A 16,916-nucleotide genomic window follows, 5' to 3' on the forward strand; every position below is an offset into this window, starting at 1 on the left:
CTCTTTCTCAGTCTAACCTACCTCGCAGGATTATTGTGAAGATAAAATGAGAAAGAAGGAAGCTCTGTGCAGGAAGGGAGGGACAAAAATGTGATAGGTGGCAGGTGCCCTCCCACTGTCTTCCAAGAGATGGGCTTGTACATTTGTGGGCAATACCCACTGAAATACCTACCTGGTGGAATGAGCTCCCAGAGGAGATCTGGGCCCTGTGTGACCTTGCGCAGTTCCGCAGGGCCTGTAAGACAGAGCTCTTCCGCCAGGCTTTTGAGTAGGAGCCGCCGCCACCACTATTCCATCACCGTCATCTTCTATTTCCGCACCTCTACCACCATTGTGTGGGAATCATCAGGGTGCGAGACGTTCCTGAATGAAGATGGGATGACAGTGCTGTTGGGATGTATGTTGTTGGTCTGGTAATACTAACTCCAGAACCCCATCTTGTAATTTATGATTTATGTGATCTTTAGAGCACTGACATTTTAGTGTATTGTATTGTTTTATTCTGGTTTGTATTGTTTTATTCTGGTTTTATTTTATTTAACGTTGGCATTTATGCCTCATTGTTAGCCGCCCTGAGCCTTCGGGGAGGGCGGTATATAAATCTATAGATAAATAAATAAATAAAAATATTCAAATTCCTGAGAAATTTACCCCTCCAGCATCACTTGATGAAAAGTGCTTTTTCATAACACATGGGCTAGCTTGTTTGAGGATAAGATCTAAAGAAAAATTACACCTTGAGTCCTGCTTGCGGGAAATGGAGCGGGATAGAAATTAAATGTTGTTGTTGTATGGGCTGTAGGCACCATTGGTAGCTTGTCCTCCCTTGGAAGTAGAATAAAGTACGTTTAAAAAAATCAGAAATGTTACAATATCATGCAGTTTTTTAGAAATTACAATATTCTACTTTTCGTTGAATATTTAGTGCCCAGCTCGGGGTATAGGGTTGCCAACCTCTGCGTGGGTCCTGGAGATCTTCCAGAATTACACCTGATCTCCAGCCTTCAGAGATCAGGTCCCCTGGAGAAAATGGCTGCTTTGGAGGGTGGATTCCATGCCACTGTACCCCACTGAGGTCCCTCCTGTCTGCAATTCCTGACTTTTTTCAGGCGCCACCCAAAATCTCGAGGAATTTCCCAACCCAGAGTTGGCAACCTACCTGGCTATGGCCTGTACCCAGTCTCACATCATGTGGAGGCCCTGCAGTGCTACCCGAATCTGGGCCAAAGTCCTGAGATGTGTTTGTCCTTTGTACTGTAAAGCCCACATCTGCAGAGCTGCAGTTTCCAGGCATGATCTCAACCCTTCTTTGACCCTCAACCTTCCCTTCTTTGCCTTGCAGCGTCAGGCCACCAGGATGGAAGAACTGCAGTCCCACCCCAGCGTGGCTTTCCTAAATGTGGCTCCAAACTATGTCCCCCACACCAAGGTGGAATGTCACTACAACCTTCCCCCGGGTATGAAACCTTCGGCTAGAGACTGGATCGGGATCTTCAAGGTACAGCAACAGGGGAGAAGATTTCTAGCGAGGGTGCAAATCCGGACTCTGAGTCTGTTTTGTTTTTGCATGCTGTCTAAAGCCCCTTTGCTTCCATCTACCATCATTTATCACTTTTTGGATCTGACAGTGCATCACAAGGCAGGGGCTTCCATTACATCATTGATGCACCTTTAGCAGACCTGGTCTACCCTTGCAGCAGAATGTGGGGATGCAGAATGGACTGTCCCACTTCTGACTGCAGCTGGGGGGGTTGCGTTCTGAATGCTGTCTAAAAAGTTATTTGGAAGTAAGAATTTGACACAGAAGAGAGATGAGAGAACTGGACTAGACTTTTTCTTTCTTGATGTCATGGGGTGTTTGGGGTAGTTTTTTTTAAAAAAAATTTACAGGAACTTTTTACAAGAGGAGCATTAAAAACTGGTATCCCACACTTGGTTCAATCCATTCTACCTCCTTACTCTGAGGGAGGAAACACTTCCTTCACAGAAGATGATCCAAGGCTATTCTTTTAAGAATGAACTAAGTGGTTCCCTTTTCCTGCTATAAGCGCAGGGAATCTAGTGATGAGCTCTGGGGTGCAGTTCAGTAGGGTTTCCATCCTTATTCTAATAACTGGGGGAATGCTTCCTATCCCATAGTGAATACTGTGGAGCAGCTGGATTTTTTCTTAAGACCGAGAACTTGAGAAAGTTGTCTTTGGGATGCCCAGTAATTGTCCTTTTGCCTTGGTATTAACATAAATGTGGAATGTAGCTTGATGGGTCACTAAGGCCTGATAGGGATATGCAACAGAGTGAGGTGGTATGCTAAAGCACTTCAGGCTGCTAGTTGGAGGTAACATTAAAATGACAAGTCTCCCTGTAAGTAGAAAACTAACATAACGGTGTGGATGAAGTTAGAATCTTTCTCCCTGAGTCGCTAGGTTTTTACTTGCAGGGAGTTTGGGGGATAGAGAAGGATTCATTCAGAAGCCAAACTGGCATTTCTGCCAACCTATGTAATAGGTCCCATCTCTGGATTCTCTGTTGATTCTTCTGGATTCTTCTGGATGTGAAGACCAGACTTAAACCAGGGGTAGCTGGGAGACTCCAGGCAGCCCAGATCATTTCTCCTTGTTATGAGCTTATGACTCCAGTCCAGATTCCTGCCATAGTGAGAGAGACAAACCTCAAGGCAAAACAGGCAGAACAGATGCAACAGAAGAAGTCGGATCTCTTTCACTTTCTGTTGTTTTGTGCCCCCACCCCATCATATGATACGGAAATTTTAGCAATATGCTCAGGAGGGTCTTCCGAGATTCTCTTTTCCCCTTCTGTTTCTCAGGTGGAAGCCTCTTCAGTCCGTGACTACTACACCTTTGTGTGGTGCACCCTGCCAGATGGGGGATCTTCTGGGGGAGCCCTTCTTCACTGCAGTGTCCAGTTCCAAGGTGGGTGTGCCCAGAGGGTAGTCCCAGGGACTCAGTAAATGGAGATTCCCCATTAACATTAGAATTGAGGTTTTCAGAATCAGGTGGAAAGTGGATCCAAGAAATAAAGAGCAAGGCAGATAGAACTGAGCAGAGATAGGGGCTATTGACTTTTGCTGCACAGTTGGTTTAAGTGAGATGTTCAGCTTGACCACTTTTAAAACCTGCACACAAGAGTTATACAACCATGCACGCATACTATATGCATGTTAGGCAAAAGCTATTTTCTTGATGAGCTACAAAATATTCCCCTCCACACACTCTCAGTCATTGGTTGAGCTGTTGTGATGTCACAGAATGTTCATGGCCCTTCTGATTAGCAAGGGATGTTAGCTTTTTAATGAAAATGGTCTTCATGACTTCATAACTTAATGATGGTGTCATTAAACCATTATTAGTCAGTTTTATTTACATAAATTGCCAGAATAGATAAGCACCTTCATCTTGTTTACAGCTAGCTACCTGCCGAAGCCAGGCCCCCAGCAATACCAGTTCCGCTATGTGGATCGCCATGGTGAAGTTCGTGGTCAAAGCTCCCCTTTCCAGTTCAGTGAGCCACGGCCTATGGATGAGCTTGTCACCCTGGAGGAGGCGAGCGATGATGGTGGGGGCACAGACATGCTCTTGGTGATCCCCAAGGCCACTCTGCTAGAGGTAACACACTCCAAGACAGGTTCACAAATCGTATCGTAAGCCACCAATCCTGCCCCATATCTGATCTTTGGCTGGCTCTTTCTCCAGCTGTTCAGCATAGGAGATCTTTCACTGTATAGAAAGGCTGTAGACTGGAGAAAACAGGAAGTCTTTACTCCCGTGAGGTAACTCCTTCATCACTTTCATTCAAATATGCAGAAAAGGCCCTGCAAGGATTCAGAGCTTGAGGCTTGTGACCTGAGGCCTAGTCTGAGGAGGTGTGTTCTCATCCCTCAGGGCCCTCTTACAAGCACCAAATGGAACAGAGATATGTCATGCTGGCTCCTGCAGTTGACAGGCAGGTATGAAGCCTCTTGACTGGCCAGGTGGATATACTAAAAGCTTGACCTTCTGACCAACCTAGGCATGAAAACATAAGAAGTGCCCCACTGGATCAGACCAGAGGTCCATCTAGTCCAGCATCCTGCCTCATACAGAAGACAACAAATCGCCAACAAACAGGGCACAGAGGCCAAGGCCTTCCTCTGATGCTGCTTTCATTTAGAAGTTCACTGTCTCTGGAGTATCTCTTTAGTCACCACAGCTAGTAGCCATTGATGGACCTGCCCTCTGTGAATATAATTACATAAGAAGAAGGTCAGCAGCAAGATCTTCTGTCATTTCCCTAGTACTTCCTCCCTTTTGGGCATTGGCTGAAAAGACCCTGGAATAGAGCCACTGGTCCATCCCTTGCTCTAGGCATGGCCAACAGCCATGGTCTGCTCCTGGCAAGAACCTGGTACAGTCCTCCCTGAACCGTACCACTTCAGACTGCAGGGTAGGAATTGCATCTTTTTGCACCATAGAGACAGTCTTCCTGTGTGCAGATAGTGAATATGTCTGGGAGAAGATTAGGCTAAATCTCTTCTCCTGGATATGCTCTCTACGTGCAGACAGTTTCTCTTTAGTGTGTATAGGGTAGTATTCAAAGATGAGAGCCCCCACCCAGCAAGGGCCATACCGTATGCTTTTAAACAAAAACCGCAGGAACATTACAATGAACTTGTGAGCACAGATCTGTAAAATGTGTTCAGGGACAGGTCTCAGTGCTCTTTGTCCTTTCTCCCCTCGCAGACTCAGCTGGAGGCGAGCCGGCAGGAGCAAGGAGCCCTGCTGAGGGAGTCGTGCCGCCTGAAGGACGAGGTCCAGGAACTGAGAAGCCGTGTGGAGGAGCTTGAAGCCGTCCTCAGTTCACTGCGTGACGAACACACCAAGCTGGCCAGACAGTACAAGGCAAGGGAGGAAGGGGGGGGGGGGTTGGGCAGGCTCTGAACTGCAGCCCTGGTCCCTTGTCCTTCAAGTGCTCGTGGGGGAATTGTAGCCAGTTCTTTTGCCGTGGTCCAAGTAGACACCCTCAGAAAGGGCTGAGCTGGCCACGTAGTAATGTCCAGAGTCTGACTGCAGGAAGACATGTCTTGACCTCTCCCTTCCTTGACTCCCCTCTTTTATAGCATGCCACCCCCCTTGTGCACACACGCACACCCTCCCAGAAGAGATAGTGGAGCATGCCTCTTTCACATTCCTTTAAACCAGGGGTGTCAAACGTAAGGCCTGGGGGCCGGATCCGGCCCATCCAGGGCTCTTATGCAGCCCGCGAGCAACTGACACAAGGGAGGAAGTGCTGGTGGGGGTGATGATTACAAGCATCACTTTCTAGACAGCTGTGTAGGCAGAGTGCTTCAGAATGGATCCCCAGTTACAGCCCTTGGCCTCTCCCTGCTAGGCTGACTGGAGTCCAACTGTCAAAGCTGAGGCTGCTCCCTGACCCAAGGTGTTTTCTCACAGGAAGGAATTCCATGTTCTTATATCCCTTATCCAGCCATACCCCCTAACCAAACCCTTCAGATTTGATTCTTATGAGTAATCTGAAGTTGCTGTAGGTCAGTTATCCACATGACTTCATCACACCCTTATGACCTGAAGCACTGGAGGTGATCAACCCAGGCCAGGTCTGGATCTATATGAACAGTGTCTGATAGAGGGAGCAAGAGTGTTTGGTACTGTTCACACAAGAATCCCTTGCCCCCCTTCTTCCTCAGGAGGAGAATCAAGGCTGGTGAAGTCTTATGTGGATGTCCCAGAGTACTCCTCTGTTTTTTGGAGAGAGAGATACTCAGGAGAAATTTCCTTGTTCTTGGGGTTCTCTTTCTGCATTATCTTAAACTCCCTTCTCCTACTACCTTCTCTTTTATCTTCTTCGTAAGTGATGGAAAAGAGTGAAACCTAATCTCAGCCAGCCACTGTTTGACCAGTCACCTCCATCACACATGGTACCCAAGAGGTTGTACCTCACCACCTTGAGAAACCCTTGCCTTTTCTCCCTTGGGGATAATTTAGGCAAACTTCTTTATAAAGAGAGCCATAGATTGCCATTAGGGCTTTCAACTCATTAAAGAATTTTTAGTTGATTGACAGGGCTATACTGAATGTTCTCAGTGTTTGTTTGTTTTTAGATGAAGCTAGCTGCATGAGGGTGAGGAGCATTTGTCCCCAAATATTTGCAAATATTTGTTTTCTTGAATGACATCGTTGTTTCCTTTTGCTGTGGTTCAGCACCTCATTTCCCCTAGCAGGTGCCTCTTCCTCCTTTCCTAGATTAGAGAGCTAGTGTGGTATAGTGCTTAGAGTGTCAGAGTCTGGGAGACCTGCATTTTAATCTACACTGATGCTTGCTGGGTGGCCCTGGGCCAGTCACACTCTCTCAGCCTACCTTACAAGATGGTTGTTCTATGGAGGAGGAAGAGGGTGAAACTACACACACCACTCAGAGCTCCTTTAGGGAAGGACAAGAGAGCTTGATATATAATTAAGGTCCCGCCCACTTGAGGATTTCAAAAATGATGATGAGATGATGTTACACTGCCAATCAGAGCTGACTGTGTGATGATGTCACAGGAGGGAAGTGAAGGCGATTTAAAATGAAGCCAGTTTAGATGAATAAGCAAACATTTTTGCAGAGTCCTTGGAAAGATGAGGCATATTGCCAAAACCTCAACATAAGCCCCATTTAGAGAGAGGGAAAGAAGTGAGATGCCACAGTTTGCTTAACAAATAACAAACCAGTTATTGTCACAAAGGAATGTTTATTTATTTATTTGTTTGTTTGTTTATTGCTTCTATTTGTATCCCGCCTTGCCAGACACGCTGGCTCAAGGCAGCTAACAAAGTTAAAATAACATGTACAATACAGAGTTAAAACAATTAATAAATACAATACCAAATTAAAACAGCAAGTTTACAAATAAAACCAACAGATGATGGTGATAGTCTAAATCACATCCAATGATAGGGGTAGCATCCAGCGAGGTCTCAGGCAAGAAGATATTCTAGATTTCAGGCCAGAAGATGTTCCAGGGCAGATTCATCAGTGGCAGCCATCTTTAATTTTTAAATGCTTTCTTTTTCGTCCTGTGTTACAGTAACACACCAGAACCAACTACCTGCATAAAACTAACAGTAACACACCAGAACCAACTACCTGCATAAAACTAACAATTATGCATTTAACTCTTACACTTTATCATTACCAGATAAAATTGGTCTCCACTGATTAAACAGCTAATAACCAACTAATCAACTACTAATTATAGCAGCCTCCAACTATCTGCGTTATCATATATGCAAATTGTGAATCTCCCTGCCCCATTCTTTGGGAAACATCCCACATCTGGTAGCCTGCATCCTGCCACACCAAGATTAGTTCTTCGAGAATAACAGACAGGAAGTAGGCCCAGTGACATCATTTTTTTTCTTTTTACCACTCAGTCATGAGTTGAAGCTCCCACCCTGCTCTTTTCCCCAAAACAATGAAGAAACAGAGATAGTTGGGGGTGGCGGGGATCTGATCTTACTAGGTTTTTAAACTCAGTCTCCATTATTTTCATTTTGAGGTAGTGATTTTCTATCATAGGTGCTAGGTACCCCTGTACACATAGCTATATCTAGTAGCCCAGCATCCATCCACTACCCCCTTTTATGATTATGAGAAACTGAGGCCTCCCTCACACCAGGGGCTTTGCTACATACTAGAGAGATGTTCAAGATATGCAAAAAAATATGAATTTGTAAATTAGCCAAGGGGAGGAGGGGTGGTCTCCAAAAACAGGAGGCACAAAACATTAGCAGTTGTGTGTCAGTTGAAACAGAAAAGGGGGGAGGAGGAAAAATATTAAAAGGGAGGGGACTTTGGGGAGAATTTCCAAGCTGCCTCCCTGCTGAGTCGTGGGTGTGTGTATTATGTGCATACTAGGGAGCAAAGCCCATTGTGGACGGAGACAATGGGCACCTAGACAGGTAGGGTGGGTGAGTGCACTCCCATGGATAGCTATGGGCGAGAGGGAGGCCAGGTCTACTCACATGGGGAGTCCAGGTCTACTCCCATGGGTTCCTATGGGGAAAGGGGAGTCCGGGTCTACTCCCATGGTTTCCTATGGCGAGAGGGAGACCAGGTCTACTCCCATTGGTTCCTATCGGGAAAGGGGGCCGCCGCCCGTTGGCGCGAGTCCGCATCCCGCGAAGACAGGCAGGGTCCCTCACCGGGCGCACGGGGAGGTTGAGCGACACAGACAGGAAAGGGCAGGTGGCGGAAGGCGGCGGAAGGCGGGGCTGAGAACCGCGTCCCCTTCCAGCGGCTCGCTTGGACGGGCCGCTGAGAGGGAAGGGGAGGGGGTTTAAACCGCAGGTGAGCGAGGGCAGCGGAAGGAATCCGGCTTCCCAGGTGGGAGAGAGAAACGAGGCGGGTGGGGAAGGGGTCAGAAAGTGCGTCTGCCCTGGCCGCCCGGTCGTCTGCCTCCCTCCCCCCCCTCGCAGCCTGAAGAGTCGGAGGCGTGAAGCTGCGTCTGAGGTGGGAGTTAGGGGAGATGGCCAATGGACGCTGGGGAAGATTTGAGGGACAGTTCAGCCGGCGTAACACTGTGGGTGTGCATTTTCTCTCCTCTGCGTGAGTCTGCGTCTTGTGTCTATATATAAGGGAGAGATATCTATTTGAAGCCAGTTTGGTGTAGTGGTTAGACTAGGAACTGTGACATCAGGGTTCAAATTGAAGAAGAAGAAGAGATTGGATTTATACCCTGCCCTTCACTACCCAAAGGAGTCTCAGAGCAGCTTACAAACTCCTTTCCCTTCCCCTCCCCACAACAGACACCCTGTGAGGTAGGTGGGGCTGAGAGAGCTCTTGACAGAAACTGCTCTTTTTCAAGAACAACTATGCCAGAACTATGGCTTGCCCAAGGTCATCCAGCAGGTGCAAGTGGAGGAGTGGGGAATCAAACCCGGTTCTCCCAGATTAGAGTCCACACACTTAATCACTACACCAAATTGCCACCATATGCCGTGAAGTTTACTGGGGGACTCTGGGCCAGTTGCTGTCTCTCAACTTAATCTACCTCACAGGGTTGTTGTGAAGATAAATTGTGGGCAAGAATGATCCAGAACACCCTAATCACCTTGGAGGAAGGGTGGTATGAGAATGTGCTGGATATTCTTCACCATCATGCATTCTGGCCTTGAAACTTAGCCTTTTACGTTCCAGGGTTCTCTTGAAAGGTCTAGAAGAGACCCTTTAATTGCTGTCTTGTTTGTGGTCCTCATTAGCTACTTAGAACTTCAGTGTCCTTCTGTCACCAGCAGCAGCTAGAAAGGCTTTCCTAATGGCTGCCACACTCTGGCATGGATCTGCTCAGGAGGGCCCAGAGCACCCACCCTACCCCTTCGTACACTCCTTTTCCAGTAGGTTTCCCCTTATAAGTAACTGAGAGAGGCATGAGGACCCAGGCAGAGTAACAAACTATTTTTATTAAAGAGATTCAACAAGAACTGTAGTTCAATAACATGTAGGAAAAATGAGCACAGTAAAGGTAGGGAAACCAGCAAAATAAGAAACCCTAACGTGTCTTATACTGTCCCTAGCCTTCTCTATGTATTTGGCCTCAAGATGACTCACCCCTTTTTGGATGAGGGATCCCTCCATTTGCAGTAGCTTCCCACCAGCTCTGCTTCCTAGGAGTGAATCACCTCCCACTTTGGGCAAAGCCTTTCATTTCTTCCCCCTAGGCAACATCCTCTACTTTTCTACTGGCGTTCCCTACAAATCCCCTGTTAACCAATCACAGGATCCAGAGGAGACCTGGGAAATGTAGGCCCTGATAGCTACTCTAATACAGGCTTCCCTGGAGCCACTAGGCCTCCCTAGAACCTGTAGGCTGCACTACTGTAGGCCTAGGATCATGACACCTTCCCAGTAAGTTTTTGGCTTTTGAGCTGGAGTTTGTAGGACATTCTCCTTCTGCGCCGATGGAATCCAGCCTTGTAGATACTGTTTCCTCTCCATTCTTAGAGAAAATGGATTTTCTGCCATGAACATACATTGTTAGCAACATTCCTTGTGTGCTGTGGAGATTATTCATTCTTCACTACCTTCTCCACCAGGAATTATCAAATTCTTATGAGGAAGTGTCCAAGCAGAAAGAGACCCTGAGCCTTCGAGAAACTGAGCACTTGGCCCGGATCCGAGAACTAGAGGGCGATATCCAGGCAATGGGTGAGAAGATGCTGCAGAGGGAGACGGAACTTGACAGGTGAGGTCCATAGCTGGGAAGAACCCCAAGAGAAGCCCTACACAATTACACAAATATGCTAGAATTTATAAATACGGAGTTATTTCATTACAGCCCATCCTTTTCATTGACTGTGGTCCAGTTACTAGAAAGAGGTAGAATAGACTGCTTCTGTTTCTCTCTCACACACACACCCAATGCCGGAGAAAGCCATTATATTCTTCCTTCATGCTTCCAAAATAACCAACCTGGGGCAAAGCAGTATGGATACTCTTGCCCTGAAACTATAGCGAGATAGGGCCATTCCATCTTAATCATCCTCATCAGCAAGACTCATCTCCGGTCATCGGGGGGGGGGGCTCATTGCCTCATTTCTCTCTGCAAGCAGTTAATTGTTTCAACTGTTCCCACTTGCTGACCATTTGGGGTCATTCATGGCTTGTCATGCCACTCAACAGTCTCACCCACTAGAGACAGACCTCATGAGTAGTCACTGAATCACCAAAGCTCTATCATCTATACTGCTAGAGCCCAAACCATCCTGGAACTGGTGAAGTGCAAGAGTACAGCTGATTTCAGAGGACCTATGCCCGTGTCTGAGCCAATGTAACTTAGTTCTGTCATCAACCCCCTAAATAAACCTACTTACTTAGAGCCAAAGATGACAGCTCCCACACGATTGTTTAGAATTGATCCTCACTCACCAAGGTGATTTTTTTTTTTTTTTTTGGCCCCCCGGAGGGGATTTTTTATTGCTTTTTTAATTAGACTACAAACTACAAAGAAATAAGGGAAGGGAACTACAATTAAGGAGAAAGTAAAGATAACCACTACTAACTAAAACCCCAAGAGAAGGAGATCATTAAAACAGCTTAAGTACAAAATCATTCCTTGAATCGCTAATATCTTTTGAACTTAGTCAGACATGCTAAAATATATTTTAAGACTTAGATTTGTTAGAGAGAAACCCCAGAATATCCCATTATTAAAAACCATATTTTCAAAGGCACAATTCAGAGTCCTTCAGCCTTCATTTTTTCTTTTCTTGTCTTTTCCTCAGTTTATAAGGACTTTTAGGGGCAGTCGCCCCTTTTTTCGCCTTTCTCAGCTTATAAGGACTTCTTGGAGCTGCTGCTCCCTGTTCAGTCAAAGAGTCCTCCCCGGAAGATCCTGAATCCAGTTCTCCACTCGATTTCCCACCTTCTTCCTCTGCTCCTCCCAACTGGGCCTTCAGGAACTCTTTAGCTTTAAACACAGAATCAATCTTCTCTTTTTTATCCTTCATCTTGAAAGTCACTCCTTCCGGAAATAGCCATTTATATCCAATTGAATTGGTCTGAAGAAAAGTCACCAGTTCTTTATATTTCTTCCTCCGTTGTCTTACATCAAATTGAATATCCTTTAGCGTTCTGACAGCATTTCCCCCCACTTTTAGGGGTGTTCCAGCAACTGCTTTCAGGACTGCATCCCTTATGTGCCTCTTCAAGAATCTTACCACAATTTCCCCTGGCAGATTATTTTTCTTTATGTAACCTGAATATGATCTAAAGACCACATTCATCTCGCTTTTCAGAAATTCCGCCTTCATATCTGCCACTGGGGCAAGTAGCTCACACATCAGTTCTTTAAGAGTCTCACCCGGTTTTTCTGGCACCCCCTGGAAGCATAGGACCATGTTGGCCTTATCCATTTGGACTTGCAGCAATTGATCTTTCATAACGCCTTGTTCTGTTTCCAACTTTTTGACTTTTTTCTTCACCTTTTGAGTCTCTTCAGCCACTTCCTTAACTTTTTCACTGTCCTGTTTCATCATTTGTATCATCTCGGTTATCTGTGTTTGTTGCGCTGTAATTCCTTGCGTTACTACCGTCATCTGTTCCTTAAAGGTGTTCAGCTGCTCTAGCAGAAGGTGCATATACTCTGCTACTGCTTTAGCCGTCTCGTTTGTCACTTCCGGTTTTGAATATGCGCTTGATCGCTTTTATTCGCTCTGGTGAGTGTTTCTCGGCACTTTTCTACGCGTTTCCGTCTGCTCCCCCCCCTCCACCCATCAGTTTATGCGCATAAGGAGTTCCCCCACCTGCTCGTTTTCTTTCGCTCAGTAAAATGGGGTAGGGAGCCTCTTTTCTTTTAAAAATCGTTTCTCGGTTGTCTCACGTTCATAGTTGGCCATCCGACCACACTTCTTGCATCATTTCAAGCACTTGATCTCCTACGCTTGATCCAGCTAACGTCTCTTGTACCATTCGGTCTCTTGGCTTGAAGGACCACCGGAGCAAAGGGGCGCCTCAATTCTCTGGCATTCCACCATCGAAGAGGCCACCCCTCAAAGCTCCCTGGCTAGGGCCCCTTCCCCAGGTCCCTGGGGGGGGGGTTACGAGCCAGCTCGCTCCCTCCTTCCGCCGGAGCACGGAGACACCCCCGGGAGGTGCGGCCGCATTCGAGCTGCCATCAACCGGAAGTCCGGCAGTTGCCCCTTTTTCAGAAAGAGAGTCCTCTCCGGAAGACCCCGAGTCCAGCTCGCCACTGGACTTACTGTCCTTCTCCTCTTTAGCCACCTCCTCTGGCTCGCCCAACTGGATTCTCAAAAAGTCCCTTGCTTTGGGAACAGAGTCAATCTTTTCTTTTTTTATCCTGAAGTTTGAAGGTTACGTCCTCTGGATATAACCACCTGTAGCTAATTGCATTTGTTTGAAGAAAAAGAATTAAATCATTATATTTCTTTCTCCTTTGTCTTATTTCAAATGGGATGTCTTTCAGGCTCCTGATTGTACTGTCCCCAATTTTCAAGGGTGTCCCCGCCATCGCTCTCAGGATAGAAGCCCTCACATGCCTCTTCGAGAATCTCATTACTATTTCCCCAGGCAGATTATTCTTCTTTATGTATACGGAATAGGACCTGTAGGCCACATCCATCTCACTCATAAGATGCTCCGCCTTCAAATCTGTCACTGGGGCTAATGCATCGCTCATCACTTGCTTCAGATTCTCTCCTTTGAATCGAAGGACCAAGTTTGCCTTCTCCATTTGTAGCTGTAAAAGTTGTCCTTCTTTTCCAGTTTTTGCACCTTTTTTTTCACCTTTTGGGTACTGGCGTCAACTTCTTTCACTTTCTCAGCTGTTTGCTCCGTGATTTTGAGTCTCATTAAATTGAAGCTGCTGAGTAGTGATGCTTTGGTTCATCATTGACAACTGTTCTTTGAGATTAGTCATCTGGTCCAGCAGGGGGCGCAGGGATTCTGCCAACGTTTTAGCCAACTCAGTGGTTTCTTCCAGACGAGTGCTCCCAACTACTTTCGCTTTTGAAAGTTTTACTTTCTCAGTCCTCTTCCCCGCCATTTTTATGGATTGTTTACTTTCTGAAAATTTGCTAAAGTCTCTGAATATACGCTCATGCGCTTATCCGCACCCTGGTAAGTCTCTCCCAACAGATTTCAGCATTTTTGCTTCCTCTCCCCCCTCGGGTCTCGCATTTAAGTTCATGCGCATGGGAGGGGCCCCTCCCCCCGCTCGCTTTCTTTCCTAGTCCTTGGGGTGGGAGCTTTCTTTTTAAAATGTCAATTACGCTCTAATCCGACTCACAGTTTATAGTCAGTCTTGCGACCTCGCTGTAGCTTCGTTTAAACCGCTCGATCTCCAGCGCTTGTCCCAGTCAGCGTCACTAGTTCCATACGGACACACAGCAGGAGGACCATCAGGACGGAGAAGCGCCTCGATTCCCCAGCATCGCGCTGGCGAAGAGGCCACCTCTCAAAAGTCCCATGGCTAGGAGCCTTTCAACCAGGCTCCGGGGGGGTAGCGAGACGTCGCCTCCCCTCCTTTCTGCTGGTGCGCAGATTTCATCCCTGGTAGGTCCGGGAGATGAGTCTGCTCAGCGTGCCACCATAAACCGGAAGCACCAAGGTGATCTTATCATAAGAGATTGACTAGTTTCTCAGTCTCATGGGTCTTTGTCAATATGCCAGGTTTTGTTTGGGAAAGTTCTGCCCATGGAAGTTCATCCATCAAAATCCCGTGTGGTATTCCTCGAGCTTTGGAGCACAACAAAAACGCCACTGAAGCATCAGCTTGGGCCCCGGTCCAGGAAGCCTCAGGTTGCCTGTTCTGGTTTTAGAAAGCAGGATGCAGTGAATGAAGAGCTCACCGAAGCCAGTTCCTAATAGCGCTTCAGCTCATTCTGGACAGGAAAGAAAGCAGGCCTCCCAATCTGTGACACTGTCCCTTCTTCTCCTCAGGGTGAAGGACACCATCAAGTCTCTTCTGCATGAACAAGAACAGATTCACAATCAGCTCAAAAAGGAAAATGCTGAGAAGGAGCAGTACCAGGTGAGGGTGGGCAGGAAAACAGTGTGAGAAGAAAGTACAGATGCCAGGACAAAATTGGAGCCAGCCGGGTAGTACAGTGCTGACTGGTTGACTTCTTCTCTCTCCCCAAGGTGAAGCTGCAGGCCTCGGAGGAGGAGAGCCGCAGCTTGGCTTCTGACCTGCTGGAAGCCACGACCCTTCATGGCGAGAGGGTCTCGCAGACTCTGCTGCTGAAGGAGGACATCAACAAGTTGCAGCAGAAGCTAGCCGCTGCTAATCGTCGCACTGTAAGTGTGTCCCAGATCTGGAAGCTGCAGCTGGTGCAAAACGTGGCAGGCAGGCTGTTGTTGGGCCTCCCTATGCAGGAGCATATCCAGACTGCGCTAAAAGCACTGCACTGGCTGCCTATAGCATAACAAATTCAGTTCAAGGTGCTGGTTCTTACCTTTAAAGCCCTATATGGTCAGGGGTCTACATACCAAAGGACAGCTGTTCCCCCACATGTTCCTCAGAGAGCACTACGATTGGGGTCTCAAAATCACTTGGCCCTTCTGAGCCCCAGAGAAGCCAGGCTTGCTGTGATGAGAGTGGTGGCTCCGTACTGGTGGAATGAGCTCCCGGAGGACATCAGGGCCTTGTGGGTCCTTTTACAGTTCTGTAGGGTCTGTAAGATGGAGGCCATCCACCAGGCTTTCAATTAGGGAGCTGCACCCAAGAATCTGTGACCCTGGCCCTAACACTAACATCATTGTTGACAGCCAATCAACCCAGATTACAGTGTCAGTCAGCTGTCGCCTTGAGGGTGCTGCTATGCCCGCCCTCTGATACAAACTAGCACTTCATATTTTATAATATTTATAATTGCACTGTTCTGATTTTATTTAACTCTTGTTTTAATTGTTTTATACCTTTGTGTAAGCCGCCCTGAGGCGCTGCGGTGGCTCAAGTGGTTAAGACGCTGAACTGCAGGCTGTGGAAGGTCGGTAGTTCAGCAGTTTGAGACCCGAGTGTGCCGCATGACAGAGTGAGCTCCCGTCTCTAGTTCCAGCTCCTGCCAACCTAGCAGTTCGAAAGCAAGAAATTGCAAGTAGATAAATAGGTACCACTTCAGTGGGAAGGTAACAGCGTTCCGTGTGCCTTGGTGTTTAGTCATGCCAGCCACATGACCACGGAAATGCCTTCGGACAGTGCTGGCTCTTCGGCTCTGAAACGGAGATGAGCACCGCAACCCTAGAGTCGGATTCGACTGGCTTTCGAGCAAGGGAACCTTTACCTTTAAGCTGCCCTGAGGCTGCCTTGGTGGGGAGGGCGGGATATAAATTAAATAAATAAATAAGAGCTAACCCACATTCCCCACACCTGCCCCGCATGCAACTGAGAGTCATGGCTTCAGTGTGATAGCAGCTCCACCTGGTACCACTTTTCCTGTTCAGATCTGCCTGGCATTCTACACGGGAAAGAGACAAGAGCCTTAAGACCAGGCGCTGAAACATTTTTCTCTCTCTCTCCCCTTTCCCTTTAAAACATCCAGCCTGGTGAAGAGTTCTAGAGGAAACTCAAAAACTTGCACACAGTTTTTGACTGGTACAGCTGGTCCTAATAAAATGTATTGCATGGCTTTTGGGTGGGGTTTTTGCTTTGCACCAACATGGCTTCCTGCTGCTTATGTCTTGCCCACCATTGCTGAATAGCCCCCAGTCAACCTGTCCTCTGTGGAATCGGCCCGATCTTTTGAGAGGAAACCGTCTGATTTCGGGGCCCGATCCTTACACCACCTCCCAGCTTTATTGCTCAATGCCCCCAGGAGGAAAGGAGGCGGGACAGTGAGACAATGGATGCAAAGCTCTTCAAAATACTGAAATCTAAATGTGAAATGTGGTGATATTTGGAGGGTGGGCTTGGATTCAGACTTCAAAGTGCCCTTCCTGATTCTGAAATGGGAGTTGAGCATTTAGACCACAGAATCAGGATGCATCTTGGTCTTTGGGGGCTTGTCAGATGACAGCACTCCTGCATTTTATTGGGAGATACAGAAAAGACGTCAGATACCAGTCAGCTTAGGCTGCCTAATGCACAGCCAGTGTGGTGCCATGGACAGAGTGCTGAATAGAGTCCTGGCCCCACTGGTGGACCTCCTGATGGCACCTGGTATTTCTGGCCACTGTGTGACACAGAGGGTTGGAGGATGGGCCTTTGGCCTGATCCAACATTGGCGTCTCTTATGTTCTTATGTTCTTAGCTAGGGAGACCCAGGTTCAAATCTCAGTTTTGCTTGAAGCTTGCTGGGGTGACCTTGAACCAGTCATTCTCTCTTAGTTTTGCCTAGCTCTCGGGGCTGTAGTGAAATTAAAATGGGGAACAGAGCATTGTGTACGTTCCCCTGAGTTCCTTGGAG

The 16,916-nt window shown here is 47.3% G+C and overlaps 1 protein-coding gene across 1 annotated transcript in view; it reads left to right on the forward strand.

The window, feature by feature from the left end:
• CALCOCO1 (calcium binding and coiled-coil domain 1) overlaps positions 1-16,916 on the forward strand; it is a 35,586-nt gene that overhangs the window by 7,672 nt on the left and 10,998 nt on the right. Inside the window, 7 exon segments of the mRNA XM_015413499.1 lie at positions 1,343-1,498; positions 2,825-2,930; positions 3,424-3,623; positions 4,737-4,895; positions 10,089-10,237; positions 14,452-14,542; positions 14,653-14,808. Coding sequence (XP_015268985.1) covers positions 1,358-1,498; positions 2,825-2,930; positions 3,424-3,623; positions 4,737-4,895; positions 10,089-10,237; positions 14,452-14,542; positions 14,653-14,808 — 1,002 coding nt within the window. The 5' untranslated portion in view covers positions 1,343-1,357.

The sequence above is a fragment of the Gekko japonicus genome, unplaced genomic scaffold (assembly GCF_001447785.1).
Source record: "Gekko japonicus isolate JY-2015 unplaced genomic scaffold, Gekko_japonicus_V1.1 scaffold218, whole genome shotgun sequence".
In the NCBI taxonomy this organism is placed as follows: Eukaryota; Metazoa; Chordata; class Lepidosauria; order Squamata; family Gekkonidae; genus Gekko; species Gekko japonicus.